This window comes from Streptopelia decaocto (assembly GCF_964273445.1).
Source record: "Streptopelia decaocto genome assembly, chromosome: 3".
Taxonomy (NCBI): Eukaryota; Metazoa; Chordata; class Aves; order Columbiformes; family Columbidae; genus Streptopelia; species Streptopelia decaocto.
In genome coordinates this window covers 44,848,807-44,875,499 of record NC_138656.1, presented here as the reverse complement: position 1 = coordinate 44,875,499, position 26,693 = coordinate 44,848,807, and the positions used below count along the sequence as shown (strand labels likewise).

Below are 26,693 nucleotides of genomic sequence, written 5' to 3'. Positions count from 1 at the left end.
ACAGTGGAAGCCTCAAGAAGATCTGGCCTGATGGGGCAGGAAGGAGGCTGCCTTGGCAGTATATTGTCAGTGTTAAGTCACTCCTCAAGGTAAAGCAGCTTCCAAAATAACACAATTTCCTCAAAGTTACCATACTAATTCAAATACAAATTCTCTTTTCATAAATGCAAATACACACCCACATAAACACACTTTTAGAACAGGAACTTTATGAAACAACCAAGTCAACTGAAGCATTTGAAAACTACTTCAATCTACAAGCTCCAGGCAGACTTCTTGTTTTTTCTCCATTATATTAAGCACCACACGTTTATCTATAAAGCATTCTTCTTTATTTAAGTTAAACAATTTTTCAAGGATGGTTTCCATCTATAAAATGAACAAAGTACAAGCTCTGTACAGCAGACTTTTCAAACCAACTGAAAAAACAGTTTCCAAACTATGTTTTGAAAATCTGCAAAACAAACAGTATCACCATTCTTGCTCTGAAGATGGTAAGAAAAGTTCTCAGGAGACTCCATCACAACTTGCTTCAAGGGCTCTTACTTTATCTTTCAAATGGGCGAATTTCTTGAACATTAAAAACCCCTAAGATCACAGTAAGTAACTTTGGCACACTGTCATGTAAACATAACAAAAGGATACCACTTCTTGTCTGTTCTTTCAAAGAAAAGCAACATACAGCTCCTATATTCAACCCCCTATGCACAGTATCCATGGGGAATTAGTGAAACTATTCCTATGTTATATGATGGCAGTTGACATTAAAGACATAAGAGGAGAAATATGGATTTTTTACTAGCAATTCTGATTCAGAGATAAAAGGCAGGTCAATATTCAGAGTTGCAACTGCTGATTTCACTTAGTACTACCCTTACTATCAAAGTTGCAAATACCTCCACAGTTAGAAGCTGACTGGTTGAGATTTTTCTTTTAATTTCTGTTTCTCAAAACCTCAAACAACTGACTTGCTGCTGAGCCCTTACTTCAGTGTTCATTTTTCAAGAATATGAAGAAATCTACTGCTATGTTTATGAATCACGTTCTTCAAGGTCTGAGCTAGGTTAGAAGTCTATAGATAGGGGGAGAATAAAAGCTGAAAAATAATTTATCCACTGTATGGCCTCTAAAACAGGCAAGTTGTGGAGCAAATGGATTGTGAAGAAGAAAAAAAGTGTTAATTATTCATTTAAAAAGTCACATGATGGGTAGGAGAAACTGGAATTAATGCCCCCATCCAAAAAGTACACAGGTACTTGCAAGTTGGCTTCAGACACACAAGGTATTCACAGGCATATTAACTGGCACAGTTAAAGCCATCTTGCCCAGAAGAGTACCACTTGTACACCTAACACCGAGATGCAGCCAACAGAAACTGAAAAGTCAGGAACTACTCTACTTCCAGGAACAAGGAAAGAGGGTACCAGTATACTGCAGTACAGCAGATGTTTTTCATCTCCTTAGGATCAACTGTTACATTTTTCCGAGATCTATCATCTTACAAAAACCACATCCTGGCACTGCATGTCTGCACTAATTTTTGTCCATGCTATCTCGCTTTTTAGTACTTATTTACCTTTTCATTTTAAAAGCTCATTGAAGCATTTGCTTTTAATAAAGAAAAGTATATAGTCTATGCAAACATAAGAAAGAACAGGTCAAAGTTGGATTTAACTTCGACACTCCTATTTAAATACAAAAATGACTTCAGCTGGACTGAAGCTGCAAAATGCACTGGTTCTCAGATTAAAAACACATAGGGTCTGCTGGTATCCAGGCTGATTCCCAGAGCCAAGCCTGAAACCATTCAAAAGCTCCATTTACAGAAACAAAACAGAATTCCCCAGTAGTAGGTCTATAAATTAAGCAAGTGCAATTCAGAGATATTACATAGCTGCTCATCCTTGCAAGTCAAAACTCAGATCTTGTACTGTCAACAGTGACATTAGTATTTTGTCTTACTTCTACAACTCAAAAGGGGAGTTTAAGACAACTTCTTTTCATTAGGGCCCAGAATAAAGCTGTGCTGAACCCACACAACTGCATGAAAGATCTGCATTGTTTCTATAATTTTGTAACAAAGGAGGAAGTATTTTCAAGACAAAGTACTACAGAAATGATCAACACAAATATAAAGTACAAGTTTAATGTTATCCAGAGCACATGTAATGAATTTCCAAGTTGGAATAAACAATCCGAGCAATCACCTGTGCAGATGCATTGCCTTTTTCTGCTATTTTCTTTCTCCTCCTGAGCTTCATGATCTCCAGTGAGGGTAAAGTGATAAGAAGTAGATCCAGTTTGCAAAGCAAAAGCATCCAGTGTTAGCACGGACATCATACTCAGCAGCACAAAATCTGCACCTTCATAAAGCTTCACTCACCTCCAGTTTCTGGTTATACATATGTTGATCACTTCATTGATAATTATAGGGTGATGAAAACTCATACAAATTGTTGGGAGCTGACAATATATATACTTTTATATATTTATATTTATAGTCCATCATAGAAAAGTTCATATTCAAATTACCAAGTACACACAGGAGAAAAAAAAAAACCTTTCAAAATGACACTTGTGTTTCTGGAGATGACAAACCATGACTTCTATGCAAATGGATTTTTCAAATGACCACCTCCTAGTAATTTTTCCCACCCTCCCTCCCACACTGTTCCCCACAGGTGTTTCTTCAGATCCTTTTTTTATCATACATCAGTTGTTCCTAGAGTTAATTATCTGCTGTGCAAGTACATAACTGAAGACAGAAAGGAATTGTTGAAGTCTTCACACCAAGAAGGAATTGTGCTGCAGTCATGTTCAGTGACACCTTTGCAGTGCTCCAAGCCCCCTGGATCCTTGGTGTCTGCTTCAGCACTCTCCTACTTTCAGATAAAGGTGGAATACTGAGGTATATAAGTTCCGTGGAAAGTTTTAAGAAATACATCAGTAATTCAATCAAAACTTTGCCCAACGTCTATGAATTGAAACAGCGTTTCGCTTTTAAGTCCTTCTACTGCTGCAGATTAAGTGTGAATTTCCACTGCTGTGACAAAGAAGGACTGCAGATCTCAACGGTGAGACCACCATTCTTGGCGTTTCGGCTGTCTAGACAAAGGTTGCTGCCAACGTGCCTCAGTTTAGAATTGCTTTCAATTTGTTCCCATTTCTGCAAGAGAAAATACAGTTATTGAGCTGGAAAAGCAGGGAAAGGGCGAGTTCTGCGTCCTGTCCTTTGAAGCCTCCATAAGCTTCCCTGGCTCATGCTTGGGAAAGCTGTGAAAACTGCAGTAACAGTATGCAGTTTAGGTGATCCTTGTGGTTATGGCAAGCCTTGCCAAAACAACAGTTCGTTCAACTAACACTCTGCAATAAATACAGAAGACAACAAATCATTTTCTTCTACTTCAGCACTTCTCAAATATGCTGTCACACCACATTACCTGTGTGAAACCTTCGGTCTGAAGAAAAAAAGAAAACAAACACAAAACCCGTCCACATAACACTACAATTCCGAATGTAGAGAATCAAGTAGCACAATTACTAAAGACAACTTTACAGAAATCCAGAAATCTGTCAGACACCTTTCAACTACACAGAAGACAGGCAGTCGATCCGTGCTGTCAGAAGCTCAAGGTGATGCCAAGCATAGGCTAAATCCCAAATACAGTATGTTAAAAAAAGTTTTTTCTGTTTTATTTCCAACATACTGTGCTTTTAAACCTTATCAAGAAAATCTTGCTTCCTTAGTTGCCTTTTCTGAAAAGTGGCAAGAATATTCTTCCTTCATCAAGGAACAGCATTTTAGCTTTCTGTCTGCAAAAACCAAGGTAGAAAAGCAAGGAAGCTGGCAGCCAATCTGAACTGATGACTTAGCAGAAAGAAATGAATTGTTATACGACTAGATCAAAAAGAGGGTATGACTCTGCAAATGTGATTTTCCTCAGGCATAGGAAATAGATGAAGTTGCAATGCTGCATTAATAAAAATGAACTGAAGGAGTCCTGTGCTGTTATGAACAGGTCACAGCTGAAAACAGGAAAGCCAAACCACACTCTTCTGAGACACAGTCTGCATAATCTTCAAACTTCACTGAATAAGACCTTTCAAAAATACATTGTGGAACATATATTCTATTTCAGAAAACAGACATAGCAGTTGAAGACTGTTACACATCAATGCTGTTGGACGAAACCTTTACATAAGGCCACTGTTGTGGTAAAAACTCTCTATGTTCATAAAAGATTGCTGCTGGTCTGTGAAAAGCTCGGTACACAAGCTCATTCCTGCTGCTCTGCCTGGATGTCACACAGCCTGATTTCACACACACAAACAACAGCGAGACAGAATGAAGAGCAGAACAGACAGAAGATGAGATTGCCAGTGCAGGTTCCTGCACTCCCATTTCCAGTCCTTGCTTTGCATTCATATGCACTCACGTCATACTGACCTGTCTGCTGTCATTTTCCCTACAGCCCTGAAGTTTTATTAGTGAACCAGGTGCTCTGTCCACAACAGTAAGGCACAAATCCATATGTTTCACTGACTTGTCCTTTGTTAAGGCCCATTCCTAGAAAAATGAAGAAGAAAAAGTGTACAAAATTGTGTATACTAACATATGCAGAAGGTACACAAGCTATCTCTGCATATAAAGCACAGGTTAAAATCCTGTCAATAGTATGTATGAGCATTAGAACAGTTCATTGCTTCCCTTAGAGCAGGAGAGAAAAGTCATTTTCAAACAGAGCAATTCTAATTGCTTCAGTATCCCCAAGTGTGCTCAGGACTGGGCTGGCTGTTTGCTCCCTCTGCCGGCTTTATGGAAGTACAGCATGTACTCACACGTCGTCAGGTTTAAAGTATTTGTCCAGTTGTATTTTTACCTCTGTATGTGTGTGTTACACCCTCCCCCCCCATATCTACTATGTAGGAAAGATTTATATATAAATGTAAAATATATATTTATACATTATATATATATATATATATATATATATATATATAAAAACCCTAAAACCTCGGTCTGCATCATCACTGGCCACCCTACCCACACACTAACCAAAGCACGTGTACCACAGCAAGGCAACAGTAGTTCTTAATATGATAGAGACCACCAGAAAGTAATACACAAGAAGGCCAAACTCAGGGGGGCAGCGAGAGCACATTACTTCCTATCCAGGGCATGACGTACAACAGAATTTCCTTTAAATATGCAATTTTTAGTTGGGGAGCAAAGAAAACCCCATTCTGTATGTTCTGCTGCTCAGCTTGTTTGATCTCAGTGTCCTATGTGGGGCCTGATCTTGTGCTGATGTTCAGATTCTCTCCGTGCCTTTCTCCCCAGAGTATGGCCTCTGGAATCCAGATTGCTCTTCATTTGTCTAATTATCCTTTAGGAAGGAAGCTAATCTATCAACTAAAGCCACACTAATCACCCAAATCATGCTTGTCATGACTTAAAATGGCACGATTAGCTTTTCTCCAGCAACTAAAGAGGACTTGGAGCTGTATAATACAAAACCCTAGATACACAGGCCAAAGCCTGGCCACATTTAAATGTTATTTTGCAAGCAGTGTTTCAGAAAGAAATTAAATGGCTAATAACACTCTCCCCATTTTTTTAAATTATTTTCTGATACCATAATAACCAAATTTTTGTCTTGAATAACCACTTTTAAACTCAGCAAACTTAACAATTATTAAATTCCTTTGAGAACAGATCCACATGAAACAATCAGAACTTCTAACCCATGCACTTAAACTTGATCACTGTTATACAGGTAGCAAGCTATTAGATGAATAACGACATTATGTAAAACAAAGCAGAGGCAGGACAACTCCGTATCCCTTTATTAGCCTCCCAAACCCTTAAGATGAAAAATTTTCCTTTCAACTATCAATATGTTAATCTCAGATCAAAATTACTTGCCTTCTCCATTCTGTCCAGTTCATAAGATGTCAACAAGAATCATTAATAGTTACTTTTAATAACGTAAGGAATTAGGTAAGTTATTTTCAGAGCTGATCAGGAATCACAAATGCCCCTGAAACAGATGACCCCCTTATAAGATTTATACTGAACAGAGACAGTTGAAAATACCACCAGGGAAGTGGTAAAACTTGTGTTTGAGAACCCTGAAGTCAGGGCAAGTTAGAGCCTTTAAAATATTGCTTTATACATTTTCACCCTTCCATCAAAAGGCTGCAACAGCCCCAGACACAGCAGAAATCAGGCAAGAAATTAGCACACCAAAAAGCCAAAGGTACTGCTTCACAAGAGCTCCCAGGTCTGCTGCTGGAGACATCTACATGAGGGACCTGCATGGTATGAAAACCAATGTGCCTCCAGTGATCAGGAACTCTGACCAGCTATAATGGAGACGAGCAAGTTCCACTATACCAGAAGTAAAACTGCAAGCAGTGTATGTGCTCATGGCACAAGCTGGAAATAGGATAACTCTATGTAACAATTTAAAATCAGGACATATGAAAAAACCTGTGTCATAAATCAAAAATATAAAGTTAGTAGAACACCACTAACTTGAAACCTTCCCCTTGCACCTACATGCATTTGCCTTTACCTTTAGCTCCTTATCAGAACCTTACATATTTGTACATAATTGTCAAACATATCACAATTTCTTCAGCCTGTTATAGGTGCACATCTGTCTTTTCAGTCACTGAATTCTACAAGCTTGTGAGGGGAGGCAGGGGGCAAAAACATAAAAGGTGAAATTTAAGTCAAAATGGGATTTAAGTTGTGCTGAGCATAACCCAGGGTATGCTCTTCAAATTATAGGAAATCGTCTCCACAGCCTACATCTGAGTACTCTTAATCCCAACTTCCCCCAGCCCCCTTGATAAGAACAGGTGAAAAACAGATAGCAAAGATATAAAGACTCTGGTTTGCTTCCTATCCCCTCTTCTCCCATGTTGGTCATTCCCTCCAACTCAATACAAATTCTGCTCATGGTGTTCGGAAAAGGAGCGTAGTTTCATAAAGGTAATAGAAAAAGCCTCCCCAGATACATTCTCTTTAATGATAGGGAAGAGAGGTATATATCACATATATAATGTCAATGCATTCAAATCAACATGATTCATCTTTCAGACAGTAACTTCTTAATTTTATACTTTGTCCAATTTTTGGGTTTTCCCCTTTTAATTTTAAGCAGATCGAGCAAAATTCTGATACTCATTCAACAGCAGATTTGTAATTGGCCAGCCCTCTGTTTTAACAGAGGTACTTGAAGCATTAATCATAGAATGTCCTGAGTTGGAAGGATCCATCAAGTCCAACTTCTGCCCCTGCATATGACAACCCCACAGTTCACACCATCTGTCAAATCTTACATTTGATTTATAGTCAGGTTGATTCTGGAAATAATTTAGTGACAAAGCAGCACACAAAACAATGAGCACCTATGCCTATATTCTGTGAATGATAACTGCATCACAACTGCATAAATAGATGCTTTGAAATAATTTATGCTCTCATTTGCAGATTTAACTCATTTAAGAATAGGATTATACAGGATTTGTTGAAACACTCCCTTTATTGTGAATGAATAGATGACGACATTTAAGCACCTCTGTTTTCTAGAAGAGCCAAACAGGGATTTAAGACAGATTTTTCTTTTTATACTCTACTACTGCAAACTGGAAATTACTAATAAGGCATCATAGGAAAGCATTCTTCTGTTTTGCTGACCTTATAGCATATGCTTTATACAACCCTTTTCTTAGATGAAAATAACCCCTCCAAAAAAATCAGACACACTAATTCACTGGAAAAAGACTCATGGGAAGAAAGTTACGGGCCTCTAGTATAAAAGCAAATATTAAAAGACACAAAGGAAGGGGATAATCTGATGCACGCTGAATTAATCTCTTGGGTCAGATTCCAATCTTGAAAATGCAAAATTATGTTTGAGGGAGAAGTTATTTAGCTAATTTGTTATAATAACAGACCTGCTGATTTGTGTTCATCTTCCTATCACCAGTACACAATACCTGCTCGAGTTAAAAAGTTTCACTTTTTAATTTTTTTTTTTTTTTTTTTTTTTTAAAGATCACATACTGTGGGAAAAAAAATGGCATACAGACCTGGTTTCCACCAGCATTATGACATTCATAAACTCCAACAACACCATCTGCAAAATGGCCCAAAGTGTCAAGGCAATTGGTACCCTGCTGCAAAGCCCCAAAAGCTATATCTTGATGATCAGGTACCCTAAAATAAAACCAGAAATATCTGCTTAATTCAGTTTCTTTATTTCTTTTTTTTTTTTTTTTTTCCTCCCCTTTTCTTTCTTATCTCCTTGTCTTTACTCAGAGTATTTTTAAAATGACAGATTTAAGATGAGTGATGACTACTATCTGGAAATCTCAATCATCTTCTGAGGAGAGAAGGCAATTATCTGATCATGAACTGATCAAACATGAGTAAATTTGCAAGCTTAGGACAGAATAGAAATACACTTGTACCAGAGAATGAAGATGAACATACAAACTCAGCACAAAAAGCAAATTAAAGACGACTTAACATCATAATTTAAGGTCACTCAAGCTTAATGCTATCAGTTAAAGCCATCAAACCCTCTTCATCAGTCAAGCTAGTTTGTGGCAGAAATATGACATTATACATTTTTCCCAGACTGTTTTTACTGAGGTGTTAGTAAAAGGGTTAGGAATTTAAAAAAAAATTATATATATATCTATATCTCAGTGTTTTGCTGATACCTATTTTCTAATGGTTGCACATAAAGTACACTGATACAGTATAGAAACAGCTAGGCAAAGCCATTCAACAAAGTACAGTTGTGAGGTACAGTCTATGAGTTCATGCCAAAGAGTAAAGCAAGTACACATTACTTCCTTTTAAAACTTCTGACTATAATGTGAGTATAATAATTCAACCCAGCAGAATGAGCACATGAGAGAATACAGAGTAAGATGACATTACATTGAAGTAATGCTTATGGCAGTACATTTTCCAGGAGAGCCTGCAAGACATTTTTTCTGACAAATTAAGCAAAAATAAATATCCTCTGACACTTTTAAGAGAAAATAAAGAATAACTTCCTCAGCATCATCATGGTTTATGAGACTCTTTAGTATGTGTATTTCCGTACATGTTTCACTATGGCTGTAATGGCTGGTGCTTTTGCATTCCAGCCTGTATGCCACTAGCAGTTACCTGATTCTACTGACATGAAGTGCCCCCAAGGAAAAAAAAAATATATATATATTCTTATAAGCCGTATCTTTCCATCACGCTACCAATATCAGGTTGACAGGCAGACAAACTAGTTTATAGACTCAGATCTGACAAACATACTTACTAACAGGTTATTGAAAAAAACCCTTTTTATCCTTTCAAAAAGTGTTTCTCTTTGAGGATTTTTCATTAGCTACAATGCGTTCATGTTACAGAAACTGTTAGCAATGTTACCCCTCATTTCCTCCTTCTCATACCCCCCAGAAGTTAATGACTATGCAGTGACAGGGAACAAGAGACAGAAAGAGCAGAAAACTCCGCATCTTAAGAGTCTTTGGCATCTACTCTTGTCTACCAAACACAAGAGCCTCTGGTCTGCTGCCTCCTGGTACTTGGAGTGTGCTGAGATTCAGTCCCTTCACTCGACCAGGCGTGTGCTCAGATGAAGACAAAAGCTTTGAAGGGATGACAACAGGATACAGAGCAGTGCACTTCTGAGCAAACAGCTTGTGTAGGAGACTAACTTCAGGCTCAGATGAGTTGGGTCCTTTGGACCCTCTTTTCTAAAATTTCTGCTGCTGCAGTTGCAGTAAGCAGAAAAAGCAGCTTACTAGGGAAAAATGGCTGTTTAGGAACAGAGCTAACAAAAAACAAAAGCAAATAAGCACACGTGAGGCATTGCTTTCACAACTAAATTTAAAAATATCATTTACATCCAAGAAAGGAGAAAAAAACTCAATGATTTCTGGGGAGGGCAAAAAAGAGAACTCCACACTATCTCTGACCCAGCTAAAACTCACCGTAACTCAGGATAAACATTTTCAAGATACCACTTGAAGGGTTTGCAGCTAAGTCTCTTTCTGAGTTCCATTCGGCTCTGAATACTAGAGGAGAAAAAAAAAGGAGTCGTTTTTAAAGTCAGGCTGCTGTCTTCATACATGTTAAAGAATACACAGAAAAATCAAGAACAGTAGAACTGTATATTCAAGGCATAACATGAGAGCTAGCACTACTATCACCTTGGGAGGTGCTGTCTCATGAAGAATAAATGAATAGGGCAAAGAAGCACTTGCGACTTACTTGCCATAAGGTACATTCCTGGCTGAAGGCACTGCTGCGTAATAGAAATTTTTATACTCATCCATCCAGACTTCTGCCGCCCTGCGTGTATTTCTAGAGACAATCATATGAAATACATAGGTTATATTTTAACTAGCTGCAATTAAACCATGTCATTTACCCTTGGGATGATTGTAATCCTTCCTAGTACTACACAATCAGCTGCCTCAAGCCAGGCAGAAGATTCCCTGCTAAAGCATTGATTTCAGTCATGTCTTTTTCCACACTCATCACTGCTTCAGGTTTTCATCCAGAATTTAATACACATCTTGGAGTTCTTTCTGCAAACTTAATGGAAATTATTCAGTATTACTGTGGGGTTTGTTTGCTTGTTCGTTGTTTTTTGTTGTTGTTGGTTGGTTTGTTGTTGTCCTTTGTGTTTGTTTCTGTTTGGCTGGTTGTTTTTTTGCTTTATTTTGTTTAGTTGGTTGGGTTTTCATGGCTTTTTGTTGTCTTTTTTTTTTAATAAGAGTCAGTTGAGAGAAGCCAAATTCAGTGAGTATTCAACCTGGATAAGCAAGCTAATTGGAAACATAAAAGTCTCAACAATTGGCAATATTTAAGAATGTCTTTTACCTTTCTGAAAACAGATATGCTAACATAGGTAAGTTGTATTTTCAGTCTTTCATATCCCTACCAACAGGGCACTGAAAGTTCCAAAAAGACATAAGCTGTCATGACATTTAAGGCTACGAACCAAGCAAGTCTGCTACAGCTGAGGTAACAGAGGAGAACCAGTAATCAGAAAATATTTTTAATGCTTTAAAATCTGAGAGATTAATTACCGCAATAAATGTGAAAAACACTAACCCAAATTCTTTACTTCTAATCAAACATATCTCTAACTAAAATTCCTGTATTTATGTAATTGGTGTCTTTAAGTCTCCTTCTGGACTGCAAGAGGGTAAAGCCTTTTTCCATCCCCTGGCTTCCATGTAAAACTCATTTACTTCTATTGTAATTTTAGGCTTAGAAAATTAAGTTTTATTTCACTTGCAACTGCCATGCTCTGAAGCTTATTTTACATTTGGCAGTAAATTCATCTAAAGCAAGTGGAGCAAACTAAGTGAAGCCAATAACTTAACTGGATTTGCCTATTCAAAAGACAAAAAATAGTCAAGATAAAGTGAGTTCTTCTCGCAGGTCACTGAGAAGGAAGGATGTGGGGAAGAAAAAAAAAACAACACGAGGCAGAGCTCATTAGTTTTTTTTGTTTGAGGACTGATTTTTCCTTGCAAAGATTCCTTTAAATTATCTGTAAGCAACATCCCAATCAATCCAGATCAGAAAGCTGCCTGAGTTTATCTTCGCCTGCAGCCCCTCAGGCCCGTGTGAGTGTCAGGCAGCCACCCAGCACCTGCCCTCGTTGCTCAGCAACCAGCTTGGCTGCCCACAGGCCAAACAGGTTTTGGTGGTTGGAGAGGAGATGTTCAGTTTGCCCGAATTTAATGACTCCAAAGGCACTTTCAAGGCCAGAATCCATTCCTGCATCATGCTTCCCCATCCTTGAGGAAGAACAGGTCAGGATGAATGCGACAGGAGATATATATATATATATATATATATACACAGAAACTATATAGATGCTGAGAAACTCCTAAACTAATAAAACCCTCAAGAAGGCATGGAACTGAGGAACATGGTACACCCAGCACTTAATGCTGAGTTACAGCTAATGAAACCCATCAGTGAGTGATCAGAGGCAGCTTTGCATGGAGCAGATGAAGGTCTGCAAGGTTTATCAGTTTGTCTGAAGTGGTATATTAAGGCCATGTGCACTGGTCTAACAAATCCTGCCAGACACAAGCTGTCTCTGCCCACGCCACACAGCCAGGATGTGGCCTACCCTCTCCTGAAACAGGACTCCAAGTCTCTCATCCAGAGCCACCAATTTGTTTGGCTGCCAAAAAGCAGTGCATACTGCCTAGTCAGCTGAAACCAGGGTGCTTACCCAGAGCACTCCAAAACAAACTGCACACAGTCACTGGAGAGATGATGCTATAAGCTAAACAAGTCCTGACTGCAAGACCAGCACAGATCCCAGGCACCACATTTCTTGGCACCGTGGTCCTACATATATAATACCTGTATTACAAGGTATCCCATTACCTCAGGTTCCTCATTCTGTCGTTGCTCAAATGGATATTAAGGCATTCTGTTATATTGGTTTGACACCCAAGAAAGCTGACTGAGGAGGAAACGTCAAACATATGGCAACTTGTCAAGCCTGCTTTCAAGTGATATGCAACTTTTCTAGGTCAATTCAAAAATAATTTCAATGAAACATAGAATGTTAATGGCATTTCAGAATTTGAGACATCTGGACAGCTAAGGTCACAGGTCATTAACCACTTGCAGAGAAAGGTAAATCTAGAAAGGGATCTAAGTACCCAAGACATCAGTAGTTTGCAGGCTTCAGCTATCCTCACCACTCAAGTACACATTGGATCTCTTTTCAAACTTATTTTGAACACAAATGACCGGAAAAGACAATGTGACTTTAAAAAACCTGTCCTATTAATTGTCAGGACATGTAAATGATCAAATCACAATGATGATTTGACTTCACAACAAAATTCAAAACCTGTAATTCCAGTATGAACACAGAATCCTAAGCCCCTGCTAAGATGATGCACTTCTGATGTCTGCTGTATCCTTGCACACATACAGCCACACCTTTTTCCGTTCCTTCCTACTTTTCAGCTGCATTATGTTTAAGCACCTATTTACGTAAGAAAAGCAGCATATTGAGAACAGCCCAATGACGGAAAAGTAGCAGAGGAGTGGAAAAACTACACAATTTATTTTTATTAACCATGCTTCTTGTTATGACATTGTCATTTTAAAACCTACCATGAAACTAAACCAGTCGTGTCCTAAGCCTACATAATTAATACAGTTTAACTGGTAGATCTTTCTATCCTTCTGATGTAAACTATAAATACTGGAATAAAGATATGATGTATTAAGAGAGGATATTTCATTGGTACCTTTTGTTTTCCCATAAGTACTATTATTCATTTTTCACTGTAGCATCAAATATAGATCCCAAAGAACAGGGGACCACAAAAATCCCTAGTATAACTACTGGAAGACAGCACAATGACTTTATTTTATCAAACTATTAAATTCTTCGGAGTCACCTTGGTGGCATAACCAATGTGGAAAAGAAGAAGGAGGTTCCTCAGTCTAAGGTGAAACACAAGTCCAAATATATCAGCAGCTTAGAACATGAATTCAAGTACATCTGCGCTCTCTGCACTGCTTTATGTCAAACAGAGTCTGGGCTTCATATTCCTTCAAGAACAAACAATTTTATTTGCAGCTCTTAGCTCACAGAACCCTTAGCTGAGACTTTTACTTCTTCAGCCCTGAGTATCAAGTCCAATTCTTTAAACAAAAACCTACAGTGATTCTTCAGCTACAACTGATAGAGCCTTGGTCAAAACACCTACCATATATTTATGCAATGCCTTTCACCCATATCACTTAAAATCCACTATGAAATCAGAATTGCTATTTTCATTCTATAGAGGAGAAACTAAGGAAACAGCTCAGTATTTCAGCTACTGCTGTACATTTTATCGACAGGCATGTTTATCTAAGCTCTTAATACCGCAGTTTCTTAGGACTATAGAAAAGGCATTTTAAACATAGCACAGGAAAGGCAAATATGATATAGAATGAACTTGCCAGACTGGCACAAGTGCCAGAATCACTCCACATAATTATTTGCATATCACATACTGATCATATATTAACAAAAAGCAAGCAAAGTATATTTGTACCTTAGCATATTCTGGCTCTTAGTGAATGATGAAACTTTCTATAAAATAAGGATTTATGAGATAGTTCTGAAAATAAAGCCTTCTTTACAACAAAATAAACACAAAGTTTTCAGAATTGATAGAACGCCAAGTTAAATATTTCCTTCTTTTCCAGATTCTTGGGCTGTGTCTACTAGAAGTTTCCCTTTTTAAACTCTCAGGTTCTTCCCTCAATCTGTGTAGTTGCCTCCAAGTCATTAATTTCCTTGTAATTAATATTTTTTTCATGCTAGATAACATTGAAGGTATTTTCAAATCAAAGATCCTTAAAATGAAATTACTGCCACCTGCTGATCATTTGAAGAAATCCAAACCACTGCTATTTAGCAGAATGCTTAACAGTTACCTTGCAAACACGGTACCACTCCCACCGGGAAATGTGTAAGGATGCTGTTTGCGGAATACGTGTCCCACTCTGCTGCAAGGGATAATTTCTAGGCTCCCACCACATTGCCAAACTCTGAATGAGATCTCTGAAATAAAAACATGAAAGACCACCATCAAAAAATACTGTAATTTTGTAGTATACAATTTACAGGGAAGACTTTTAGTGATTATTGCTAAGATCAATAAGATAGCTTTCTGAGAAATTCTAGGATAAACAAAGGCATATCAGAACATTTATTACAGGTTTTCAAATTAGACCCAAACCTTGTAATGGTCCACCCAGTTCTCCACTATACTCCAATCCTCCTATATTTATCAGAAAGTATTGTAAAGATCCTGAGAACTTGAGTTTACAAATTCAAGACAAGAGTGAACAAACCTTGATCCACGTTTTGCAAAACAAGCATGTGTTACCGTCAAATTTAGCAACAATATGAAAATGCACCATGGTAAGAGCTGTCTCTTAGTTAATTTAGGTAAAATACTGCAGGCCCATCTTGAAATTTGTGAAGTTGAGACCATACTAACATAAGAACAAAACTTCATATAACAGCTGCTCTGTATATGCTTGAAGAAAAAATACTAAGTTGTATAAAGCATAAATATAACATATAGAATTATTCTGCAAGTCCATCTAGCAGGTTTTTTGAACATAACATCAAGCCACTGATTCAGAGATAAGCTAGAGAATAAAGAGGCCCAACAACTATGTATGTTGAATTTTAAACTGCACATCACAGATTTCTGTTATTTTGTGCATGTGTCATTTATTGCCAATTAAATCATATGCCATGTGATTTTTACTCATCTTCAGTTAGTCTGGTAGGTATGAACACATCATTAGCTGTTTGCTGTACTGACTGACTTTGGGGTGCCTTTTCTCTGCTCCCTGAACAGGAAAAGTCTTCATCTCCTCCTTCCCATGGAGAAAGGGAAACAGAATGCAGCAGGAGAAAAACAGTTTTTCGCATGCTGTCTTCAGACCTTGAGTGAGGAGCTGTTGCTTAGGAGCTGTTGCTTATGTCCTTTCCTGCTATCAAGGCCTCAACTGTCAAAGTATAAAAGCAGTTGCTAAATTTTCAGAAAAAAAAAAAAGTCACTCAAGTACATGCTTGCAGCTAATCAGATATTTAAGTGCTCTAGTGGCAAAAGAGGTTTTCAGAGCAAATGCAAGTATTGCTGTAGTAATCAAATACTCTCTAGAACGCTAAAAAAAAAAAAAAAAAAAACTTGTAATATTAATACAGTTTAGCAATATACAGCCAAAATAGTGAGAAAACAAAAGCAAAGAAAGTAATTGTTCAAATACATAAGAGGTTTCTTCATGTGTTGCATAGAAAGGTCAGACACCGGACTGCAAGGATGTCTCTTCCAGCCTTTAAGTTCCTTACAGGAGTGTTAAACATTTTTACCAGTACAGGTTAGGGGATGAAGGGAGGAGAGCAGCCCCGCAGATAAGGACTTGGGGTTCTAGTGGATGAAAGACTGGACACAACCAGCAATGTACACTCACAGCCCAGAAGGCCAATTGTATCCTGGGCTGTATCAAAAGCAGCATGGCCAGAAATCAAGGGAGGTGATTCTGCCCCTCTGCTCTGGTGAGACCTGGAGTCCTGCGTCCAGGAAAGACACAGACCTGTTAGAGAGGGTCCAGAGGCCACCAAGATGATCAGAGGGATGGAACATCTCTCGTGTGAGGACAGGCTGGGAGAGTTGGGGTTGTTTAGTTTGGAGAAGAGAAGGCTCTGGGGAGACCTTATTGTGGCTTTTCGGTACTTAAAAGGGGCCTATTAGACGGGGACAGAGTTTTTAGAAGGGCATGTTACGACAGGGCAAGGGGTAATGGTTTTAAACTATAAGAGGGAGATTCAGGTTAGACACAAGGAAGAATTTTTTTTACAGTGAGGGTGGTAAATACTGGCCCAGGTTGCCCAGAGAGGTAGTAGATGCCCCATCCCTGGAGACATCCAAGGCCACGCTGGACAGGGCTCTGAGCAACCTGATATACATGAAAATCTCTCTGCTCATCAGAGGGTGTTGGACTAGATGACCTTTGAAAGTTCCTTCCAACCCAAATTATTCTGTGATTCTATGATTTGGTTACCATGTCTCCATACTTAGTGTGCTTCATAGAGCAAACTTTGCCTTGCGGGGCAAGCATATGCTTAATGCATGTGCATATTTCAGTGACTCAAAATACTCATGGGTTTTTACAAGTTCAAGAACTGGACCTAAAACACACTACTTAGAATGTCTGAGATGCATCTCTACCCTAAAATACTAAGTGACAGAATGGAAGTCTTGAGAAGTCACAGTTCTGCTCCTCCCAAATATTTTTTTGTTTTAATACAAGTATACTGGAGAAAAAACTTTGTACAATACTATAATGCAAAGAGAGAAAAAAACCTACTAAAGCCAGAACTAACCACCAGGTCAAAGAAGAAATGGCTAAAGCACAAGTTCTCTCAGTTGCTCCTCCTCCTTCTCTAAATCCCACTCAAACATCTGAAAATAAGGAACTAGAAAAAAAAAAGCCTTCTAAACCATAATTATCTCATAGTGCTAAATAAGGGTTTAAAATTTAAAAAATCACTAAGTTTAGATGCCAGGCAGTATTGTATTATTAATGTTAAGAAGCAGATTATTCTTCAGTCAGCTAAGTATTAATTGATTTCTTAAGACGTATGTAAGAACATTAAACTCGTGAACTCCTGTGTTCCACTTTTCAAGATTAAATTTCAGCAACATATTAAAACATACCTTAAATTGGCAGCATTTAAACATTATTTTAATCGATAACTTTAGATGAGTATGTGACTTTCAAACAAAATAGCATGTTTGAAAACAATTTCCTGTCTACGTCCTGTATTTCTTTATCACCCAACTTCCATTATGAAAAAGTTCACTGCTTAATGAACAAATACTATTATTCTCCCATATTTAGCACATAAATCCTACCTTGCTTTAATTCTTTCATTGAAATAAATCATCTGGATTTTGTTAATAATGCATGTGAAGTTTCAACTCTAGTTTTAACCCTCTTTGCTTTTAGGTCACAGAGTCATGGTCTTCCTGATTTTGTGTAATGATGAAACCTGCATTCTTTCAAGACTCATCCAAAAGTAAATAATTTACATACCTAAGTTTTCTCCACCCCAAACATCCATCATCATGTCATACTTCCCTAGTTCTTCAAAATAGGATTTGTCCATCACAAATAATCCACCAGCTATCATGGGTGTCCTAAACAGACAAGAAAAATTAAATACTTACAGAACCATAAACTGTGAGGTAATTATTATTTGCATCTCAAGGTTAATATCTCTCTGAAAAAAATGCAATACTTTCAAATGCAACTAATTTTGCATCTATCACTTTAAATGTTATGTGCATACACTTTCTATGGCACATATACCCTGTTTCCCCAAAAATAAGACCTACCCTGAAAATAAGCCCTAGCATGATTTCTCAGGATTTTTGAGGATGCTTGAAATATAAACCCTACTCCAAAAAGAAGCTCTAGTTACAGTTCACAAAAAAAGTCAATTTAAATAGTGTCCAGGCAGCTATACATGTAAAAAAGTAACATCTTTGGAGCAAAAATTAATATAAGACCCTATGTTATTTTCAGAGAAACAGGGTAACACTACAACCACCTTCTGAGGCAGTTTCCAAAGCCCCATTTGGCTCACATGCTCTTTATGTAAAGGGTCACAATTTGTACCAGTAATAAAAACATTAAAACTGATGCTGTAGTTTTAGCCCTCAAAAGGTACCAACTTAACAAAAAGCAGATTGTGCTTCATTTAAAGGGTAAATAATCTACCAGCATGCTTTAAAGTATTTTTTAAAATACAACTTATTTCTGAGAGTCTCATAATGCTACACAATAATGAAGTTTTAATATTAATGAAAGATATAGTAAAGATCCCTTTCAGAGTCAGAGAATATGATTTCTAGCTTTGTTTAGTTGCAAACTACAATCTAATAGAGGGAGAAGTGGTGGTACAGACATACTTTATGGGAGCAACTGGATTTCCTTGCCGTGCTCTTCTTTGCTCTGGTGTCATGTAATCCCACTTGAACACCAGGTTCCAATCAAAGCCTTCAAGAAGAAAAATATTAGAAAAGGACGTTAAAAAGACTCTGGTCATCATGCGACTTGTAGTAACATAATGTTGACTGAAAATACCGGGAACTGTAATTTAAATTAAAAGTTTTAAATGTGTACAAATTTCTGTGTAGAAAACAAATAAGTAGGAGTCTAGATAAATGGTAAAGAAGTTGACAGGACAATAAAAAGTAATATCTAATACAAAATAGCTTTGATCTCTCTTGCTGCCATCTACTGCACATAGTAAGAAACCCAGTCGGCAAGTGACAAAGCAAAAGCCTCATATTAATCCAATGTCTCATTTCATCAAATAGAACACCATATGATGATCTTCCAACCATTACAAATGCTCCCAAAAGTCTTTTACTGTACAACTGCATTTCAACTTGATCACATATGTTTACACAGGCTTTATGCAGCAGTTAATATTCCTTTATCAGCAGGAGCTCTCTATGGTGAAGGTCACAACAGGTTATGTAGCTCCCACTTACTAACATTCATTTATATTCCTGCTTTCCCACTACACACTTCTAAGTGCATCTTTATTTAAATCTGAGACAAGTGCTACAGAGCCAAAAATCTTACTTCCTTTATGTAAGTACCTATATGTGTGTACACACAGCAACAGCTGGTCTGGTCCTTCAGTGAGTTAAGCACAGCAGCACATAGCAACCACTAGAATAATGACCAATAGGTCACCTACAGCTATATTCTATCCAACAAGTATTTGAATCACCACCTTTAGGCAACAATGCACAGCTGGTGTAAGACAAACTTCCTATAGGAAACACTTTCATAACCCTTTTTAAGATGGGTTATGCCCAGGAGCATGAACATCTATTAAAAAGCTACACAAGGTCCATCTCCCTCTTCCAGTACACCTAGCAAACCAGCCTCATACAGACTGCCTGCTGCCAGACATTTATATCCTATGAGGTCATGTAATGAATGATTTCCAGATTTCTGGTGCACAGATGTCAATAGTTTTCTTTCTCCAGCATAAAGATAAAGCAATTACCTTGTGGGGAAGTGGGGGAAAAGTGAAGGTAGCCAGACAACAAGTACAGTCCTACAAACTGTCTGTATCCGTAAATGTGCATACTAATGATTGATGTGGAGAGTTGAAAACTAAACCGTTTTCATTTTAACTCACAAGACATTTATCACGCACAATACAGAAATTACCCTGAACAGTCTTTACAGCATGCATGCCAACTCTTTCTCTCCACAGTTAAGTATTTCATGAAGTGTTGCACTGTAAAAATGAAAGACTGTTTAACTACTCCAAAACTCCAAGTAGCAAAACCGTAAAATGACTACAATCGATAGTACCATAAAGCCTCCAGCATGAAAAGTAAAATGAGCTCCAGTATTTCCATGCAGTTAAAAAGTCGCATTTCATCATACATACCCAGCAAAATTACTTGCATCTGGGAGAACTTGAAAAAAAACTACTGTTCTCTGGCAGAAGCGGTACAGATAGAGTTACGTATACTCTAGTGAACACAAGGGGTCTCTTTTGGAACACAGCACTCTGTTACAAACTCTGAACATGTGTATAAATTGTCTACCCATAAAAACTGTCTCCATTTTCACTGACTCTGGGAAAAATCTGCAATCAGATAATATCAGTAATTCTGTAAAAGGAGTTTTTCTAAACACAAGTGCATATCCACTATGAAATTCTATCCAGTGTAAACTGCATCATAGGCATACTCTAAATTATTAGATCTCAGTTAACTACAGTTTATTCCAGAAATTAAAGTGTTTCTCAGGGCAGCATAAACACTTTTGCAAATCCCCCCTCAACAAAAAATTTGTAACACGAAGTGCATGGATTTAGTATTGGCTAGACTTGGGGAATTTTTTTAGCCCTGTCTCCTTTAAAACCTTTGTAGCATTTGCTAGGTTGCTTGTCTTGGGTGATTAAGTCCTTTCAAAACAGACCAGGCACAAATGCTGTCCCAGCTGTCTCAACCCTCCATGCTTCAGATACTGTATCTCAGGTTGAAAGCATAGCTTGGTTTTCCATGTTTAGACTTGGCCCAGCGAAAGTGTCCCATGACATCAAACGTGGTAGTGCCTCTAACATGGTAATCTGTCCTCTGGGAACTGAAAAGAAATATATTATTCATGTTTCAAGAGACACCCAAATGGCCTTAAACACTGGTATGTGCAAAATTTCTATTGTTAATATTAAAAAACAAAAAAAAAAAACAGCTTCTCACTCCTCAGGCCAGAAGTACAGAGGTTCCACGCACTTTAAAAAAAATTAAAACATCTATTTCTGTTGCATACAAGGGGAAAAAATGAGCACTAAAAATTAAGAAAAAGAAAAAAAGGGAAACATAGTTCCAAAGATAAAGCAGTAACAAGTGAAATGATCTCTCAATCTTCTTTCACTTCACTTGGGAAGAATTAAAGAGTGCAAACCTTGCAGGAACCAAGCAAAGGTTTCAGTGAAAGAACTCCTCCTCCTACTGCAGGCAACAATAAAAGCCACATAATGGTATAGAGATTTCCATGCTTGAGGCATAATGAATAGATTGGGTAAAAGCCTTAAGGTTTTAATAAAGCTGGCACTCAGATAATAGCACAGACCTATACATTAGCATACTGTGAATATATGCACTGTAGGTGTTACTTCAGGATGTTAATTAAAAGGACATAGAATCTCTCACCTCCACATCACTGACTGGAAATTGCACCCTATGTGACATTATGCAAATATTGCTTTTATTTTAGTTTACTGGAACAACACTTGGAAGCCAGTTAGAGACTAGTAACTGACAGAATAGGCTTGGAATTAGTTTTTCCTTCCATGCTCAAGAAAGCCCATTCAGAAAAAGCTGAAACGCTGCAGAAACAGCACTGCATAATTTCTGTATTGTGGCTCATTTTATATCTTTGTGCAGACAGTTCAGTCAAAAAAAGGGAGGGGAGGAAGAAGAACAGCTATTTTAAATACTAGATTCTTGCTTACAGTGAAAAAAGGGGAAGATTTTTCTTGGGGGCAGAGAGAGTTTCACAAGTCTTTTTACTATTTGCTCTCAACGGTTTACACTAGCTAGACACAGTGAAACTGTAATATTTCTAAATTCAATTTAACAGGAAATTTTGTAACTGTAAAGGTATAAACACCACAAATTTCAAGGTCACATGATACTTTCTTCACAATTACAGATCATGGCTAACAAACATTTATTTTTAAAACACATTCCAAAGCTTTCTGCTTATTCAGAAGATTTTAATTTTTTTTAAGCAAACCAGCATCTTGAAAAAGCTCATAGGCACTACATTGCTGATGGGCTTTTAAGCTAGAGAGCAATTAAAGCCTGTCTTATCTAAAAAGAGAATCATAAGCCCTGGCCATAAGCTGCTTCTGACATGTACACAGTCCTACAAACATTGGAGTGAGCACTGCACATAGGTAAAAGGCAGCACAAACTTATAAGAATTAGAATAATCAAGATGACCTGTTTTAAAGCAAAAGACAATAAGGCCAATTAAAATCCAACCCTAGAAACAACTGACCTACAGAACTTAAACCATGAGCAGGAAGAACCATATGTTAACTGCCCATTCCACAACTGCAGTGATTATGAGCTTTGATTCTTGATGCTTTTTTTTTTTTTTTTAATTTGTATTCCAGTACAGGTACATACCGCCTTTTAAATCAGCTGACGCCCCCACATACTGGAAGTTGTCCATATTAATTACATCAATAATAGGAGACACAACTCTGGTCTTGTCCTAAAATAAATATTAGAAAGTAATATTGAAATAATGAAATCAATATATAAAGATGCAGGTAGGATGAGATATTGATCAGTTCAGCATGATTTCATGAGCACATCTCCCACAGCTCTCCCCTTACTTCAGCTGATGGCTCTGAAGAGCCAGTGCTGTGAACAGCGTCGCTCAGCCCTGCTGCAGAAAACAGAAACCACACGATGTGGCTTTGAATCCCCTTTCTGATCCAGTCTACTCAGAGTAATCGCCCTCTTCTGACTTGCTCTTGAAGAAGGCAGCAAACTTGTAGTTTTAAAGGCAGTCAAGCAAACAGTGCTTCCATTCTTACTTTTAAAACCAGCTCAAAGAAAAGAAGCATCCAGGCAAGTCATATTTTCCACAGCAAATCTCTAGCCATGCGGTCTACTATGGTCTTATTGTTATTTCAACCTTTAAGGAACACTTAGGCCGCCTTCCTGCAGTCAGAAAAGTCTTAGGTTAATGCTACCCCATTTCACACTAGAAGAATCACACTTCACAATCAGATACTTAGATAGGAAAGAGAACCTAAAAAAACCCTCAAACTGCTGAATGCTCTTAATCTCCAGCAGCCAAGATTCCAGCAGTACAGACACCACATTCCTCTGACCAACCATGGTCTCGTATACTGTTCTGAGTGAGGTTAATTACCTTGGCTGATGTTTTTTGTCAAAATAGTTTAAGAAAAAAACCCAGAAGTCTCTCCAAAAACTCAACATTCATCAACCAGCAGGATCACAAGACATCAGTAGCCTAAAAAAAGCACTCATCTAATATTAGAAATGCAATATCACGGTTAAGCCAGTTTGTTTCTGTGACTTATTGCGGGGCATTTACATTTACATAGTGAGGCAAACTTCTACTCTAATTTTATGGAACATCTTGCTTGAGTTCAAAATAAAATTTTGAGCTCCATAATTTAACATAATTCAGAGAGCACAGATAACTTCGGAACAGTGTATCATCAAATCTGTGAATACAAAAAAAAAATTTGAAAAAACAGGAGATCTCAGTAACTGTTATAGAGAAACAATTGTCATGGTTAAAAAAACCCTACCAATCTAAACATTGCCATTTTAAGAATTTATTTCACAAGTTTGTCTTCAAATGACAATACATACATTCTCAACAGCAGTTCAGCAATGTATCCCCCCTTGCTAGTCAGCATTATACAGAAGAGACTGGAACCAAACTAGTATGGGAATAGCTTGAGCTCATCACAAGAGACTTAAAAGCAACTCTTATAGTCAAATTCTTTGCTTGGTCCAATAAGTACATTAAACACCTGCTTTCATTTATTTAATCTTAATTATTCAATCTGTGTTTATTTTAATAAGCTCAAATGACCTAGTAAATAACAACTAAGTAATTCGGCCTGAGTGAGCAAAAGGTCAATAACTTCTGTATTGGCCAAAAGAACCCAAGAGAATACAAACTGAAGCCAAAGCTAAAAAACAAAGGCTCACTACTGATTTCTACATTCCTTTTAAGTATCACTGCAGTTACACCACCCAGGTCAAATATCAGTTTTTATGAGCAATGCAATAGAACATCTAATCAGGTCTGCTACTAAGTATTAATTAGCTTGGTCTATGGCAAACTAGAAACACAGACAAAGATGACCCACCTGTCCTGTTTCCCCATCAGTCACACCTTTAGCTCCTGTTCTGTGAGCTGCAGCCCAAGTCCATGTTTGTAATGAATGGCAAGCATACAGTTTTGCTGTGCTCCGCTTGGGAGGCAATTATGATTTACTGCACCTTAACTGCAAAACACTAAATGTGCTTGTGTGCCCCCCTACACCACTACAGAACTTCAGGTACACCCATGACCTTATTTTAGGCATTCTATATCCAGTGATAGAATTAGAAAACGCCTTTATATAAAGACTGATGAGACAGAAGATATCCAGCCTTAACCAGTTATTCACACTACATCCATCAGCATGAAATACAAAAATGAGACCAGCTTTCCTCCTTATTCTGTCTGAAACTCAGACAGCTTACACATCGATACCCATCTCCAAAAACATTTTCTGACAAAAAAACTTGCATTTTCTCAAATGGTTCTGCTTGGCACAGCTGAATGTGGTGGTGAAAGCTGCCCAAGCTACCAGGTGTCACGTGAGATGGAGCTTCAGCTTCTCTCCCCCGTGCTGAGGCTTTTATTGCTGCTCTGATTAGTTCTGTCCATCTCAGTGCGACATCATCCTAACACCACTTGCTACACCTAACTATTACTTAAACAACTTACGGTTGTTACAACAGACAAATGCTCAGGCTGTGAGCATTCAGTTTGATGTACAACCAACGCTTTGTTGGCTTGGAAACATACTGTTCCTTCCATTATTTGAAATTATAGATTTACTCGGCAGCAAAGCAGACAAAAGATTTGTACATTCTTACAGGGATGCTTTGCAGGGCGCTACAAAGCTATTAATGCAGAGTCTGCCAAAAAGAGCTTCTGGGTCTCTGAAGTGCAGGAAATTCATTCACTTAAATACTCAAAAGCATCTGCTTCCTTTAAATTATCCTAAAGCAAGACACTTATTTATCCATAGTGTGATTAAATTAGAAATCTGACGTGCATTTTAGAAACAAAAGCACGAGCAAAAAGGAACTCTTCTTTTTGTAATCTCATTGTGTTCTGAGGGGTTGACACCATAATTTACATACATAACATACAACTGGTGAACCATGTGTTTCTTTTGTGAGGATAATGGAAAGAAATAATGTGAATACTGCAAGTATGTAGTGCCTGGAAATTAGTAGAAGACTACTTCGTTTTAATATTTCATAAGGAGGTTATGTATGCTCTAGAGAGTTAGACTATTATGTACTGTTCTCATAAATCACCAGGAATTATCCTCAAAATTCTGCATACAGTTCTTGCTCCTCCCTCTGAAAAATCTCAAGACACTTCAAAGATCAAGTTTAAGACTAAGAGAAAATAAAAATATTTTCCTTTCAGCGTTATGCCAGTTAAAAGTTGACTCATTCAAGGTCACATCTGAGACATATAAAAAAGGAATCCACATCTCATTTCTTAATCTTAGCTCTTTCTTCCTTTTAAGATCTTCTGTTTAAAAATACCTTCCTAAGAATGATATTGGATTTACAGCTATGCTATGAAAACAGATAAGTTCAGTTCTGCACCAGAATCTTCCAATTTTTATTTCTCTCATATAACTGGTATAAGAACAGAACAAAGTGACCAGAAATCATTAATGGAAAAAAGCCAAGTAAACAAGTGTTCATGAAACAGCTAGCAGTTACCAATGTTTTCAAGATTTTGTATACTTATTACTATGTTGACATTTTAGGAGAATCAAAACTCCACTGGCTCTTTATTCAGTCTCCCCATACCAACAAGCACACACACACACACAAATCTAGAGGGCATAAAAGGCAGCCTTAGGGAATCAGGCAGGAAACCATTCTCTAGGAAGGAGCAGCTACAGCAGCTCCAGGTTACACAGGTATCTGCATGTTATGAACTCATAAATATTCACCTTGTACATATGTTACTTCTGCTTTAAACCTTTGCTCGAATTGCTGAAGAAAAACCCCAGCAGTGTCAGACCCCTCTGGGAACGCTAAGCAAGCACAGTCAATAGACAAAGATAATCTAACCAGGAAATCATCTCACAGAAAACTGTGGGATGGATCATCCTTCAATTGGAGAGGAGAGCTTGATGCCTCAGGTGCTCTTAACACAAACAAGAGGTCAAAGACATGGCTCTCTAAAGTGGTTATAGCACATCAGATAGAACATTGTAGAACTGATTCAATTCAGGCTGTTTCTTGGAAGCCATACATTTTCATATTGTGACACACACAACTAATCCCACAAAACTCAAACAGAATTAAATGCCAAGTGGGCAACTCTGGAACAAAAAAGAAAAAAAAAAAGCCTTGCTCTCCACCACATACAGAAGAGATGCAGCATCACATCAGAAAACACTGTATGAATGTATAGTAGCCCTGACCTGAAAAAGTTACCTTTGAGGCCAGAGCAGAAACGAGTTCATTTTATTCAGCTTCTTGTCACTGAGACTATCAAGAAAATGCTGCCAATTAACATCAAGTAACATACTGTCTGCACTATGAACAAAACCAATTTACAATAACAAAGAACTATCATATACTATATGTAAACATTATCCATACCTTAGTTATTAGAATGAGCAGAAAGCTTAGAAGCTACTTTATCAAACCTCACACCTGTTAAATTAGGAATCTCCCCAGATGAAAATAAA

At 37.7% G+C, this 26,693-nt stretch overlaps 1 protein-coding gene across 1 annotated transcript in view; it reads right to left on the bottom strand.

Annotated features, from left to right (window-relative positions):
* Positions 1–2,674: 2,674 nt before the first annotated feature.
* Positions 2,675–26,693, bottom strand: part of GALNT2 (polypeptide N-acetylgalactosaminyltransferase 2) — a 92,320-nt gene continuing 68,301 nt past the window's right edge. Inside the window, exons 8-16 of the mRNA XM_082047840.1 lie at positions 22,330–22,417; positions 18,568–18,655; positions 17,690–17,793; positions 14,510–14,636; positions 10,298–10,390; positions 10,018–10,101; positions 8,104–8,230; positions 4,448–4,567; positions 2,675–3,166 (exon numbers count right to left, since the gene is read on the bottom strand). Of these exons, the coding sequence (XP_081903966.1) occupies positions 3,011–3,166; positions 4,448–4,567; positions 8,104–8,230; positions 10,018–10,101; positions 10,298–10,390; positions 14,510–14,636; positions 17,690–17,793; positions 18,568–18,655; positions 22,330–22,417 (987 nt within the window). The 3' untranslated portion in view covers positions 2,675–3,010. The remainder of the gene's footprint in view (positions 3,167–4,447; positions 4,568–8,103; positions 8,231–10,017; positions 10,102–10,297; positions 10,391–14,509; positions 14,637–17,689; positions 17,794–18,567; positions 18,656–22,329; positions 22,418–26,693) is intronic.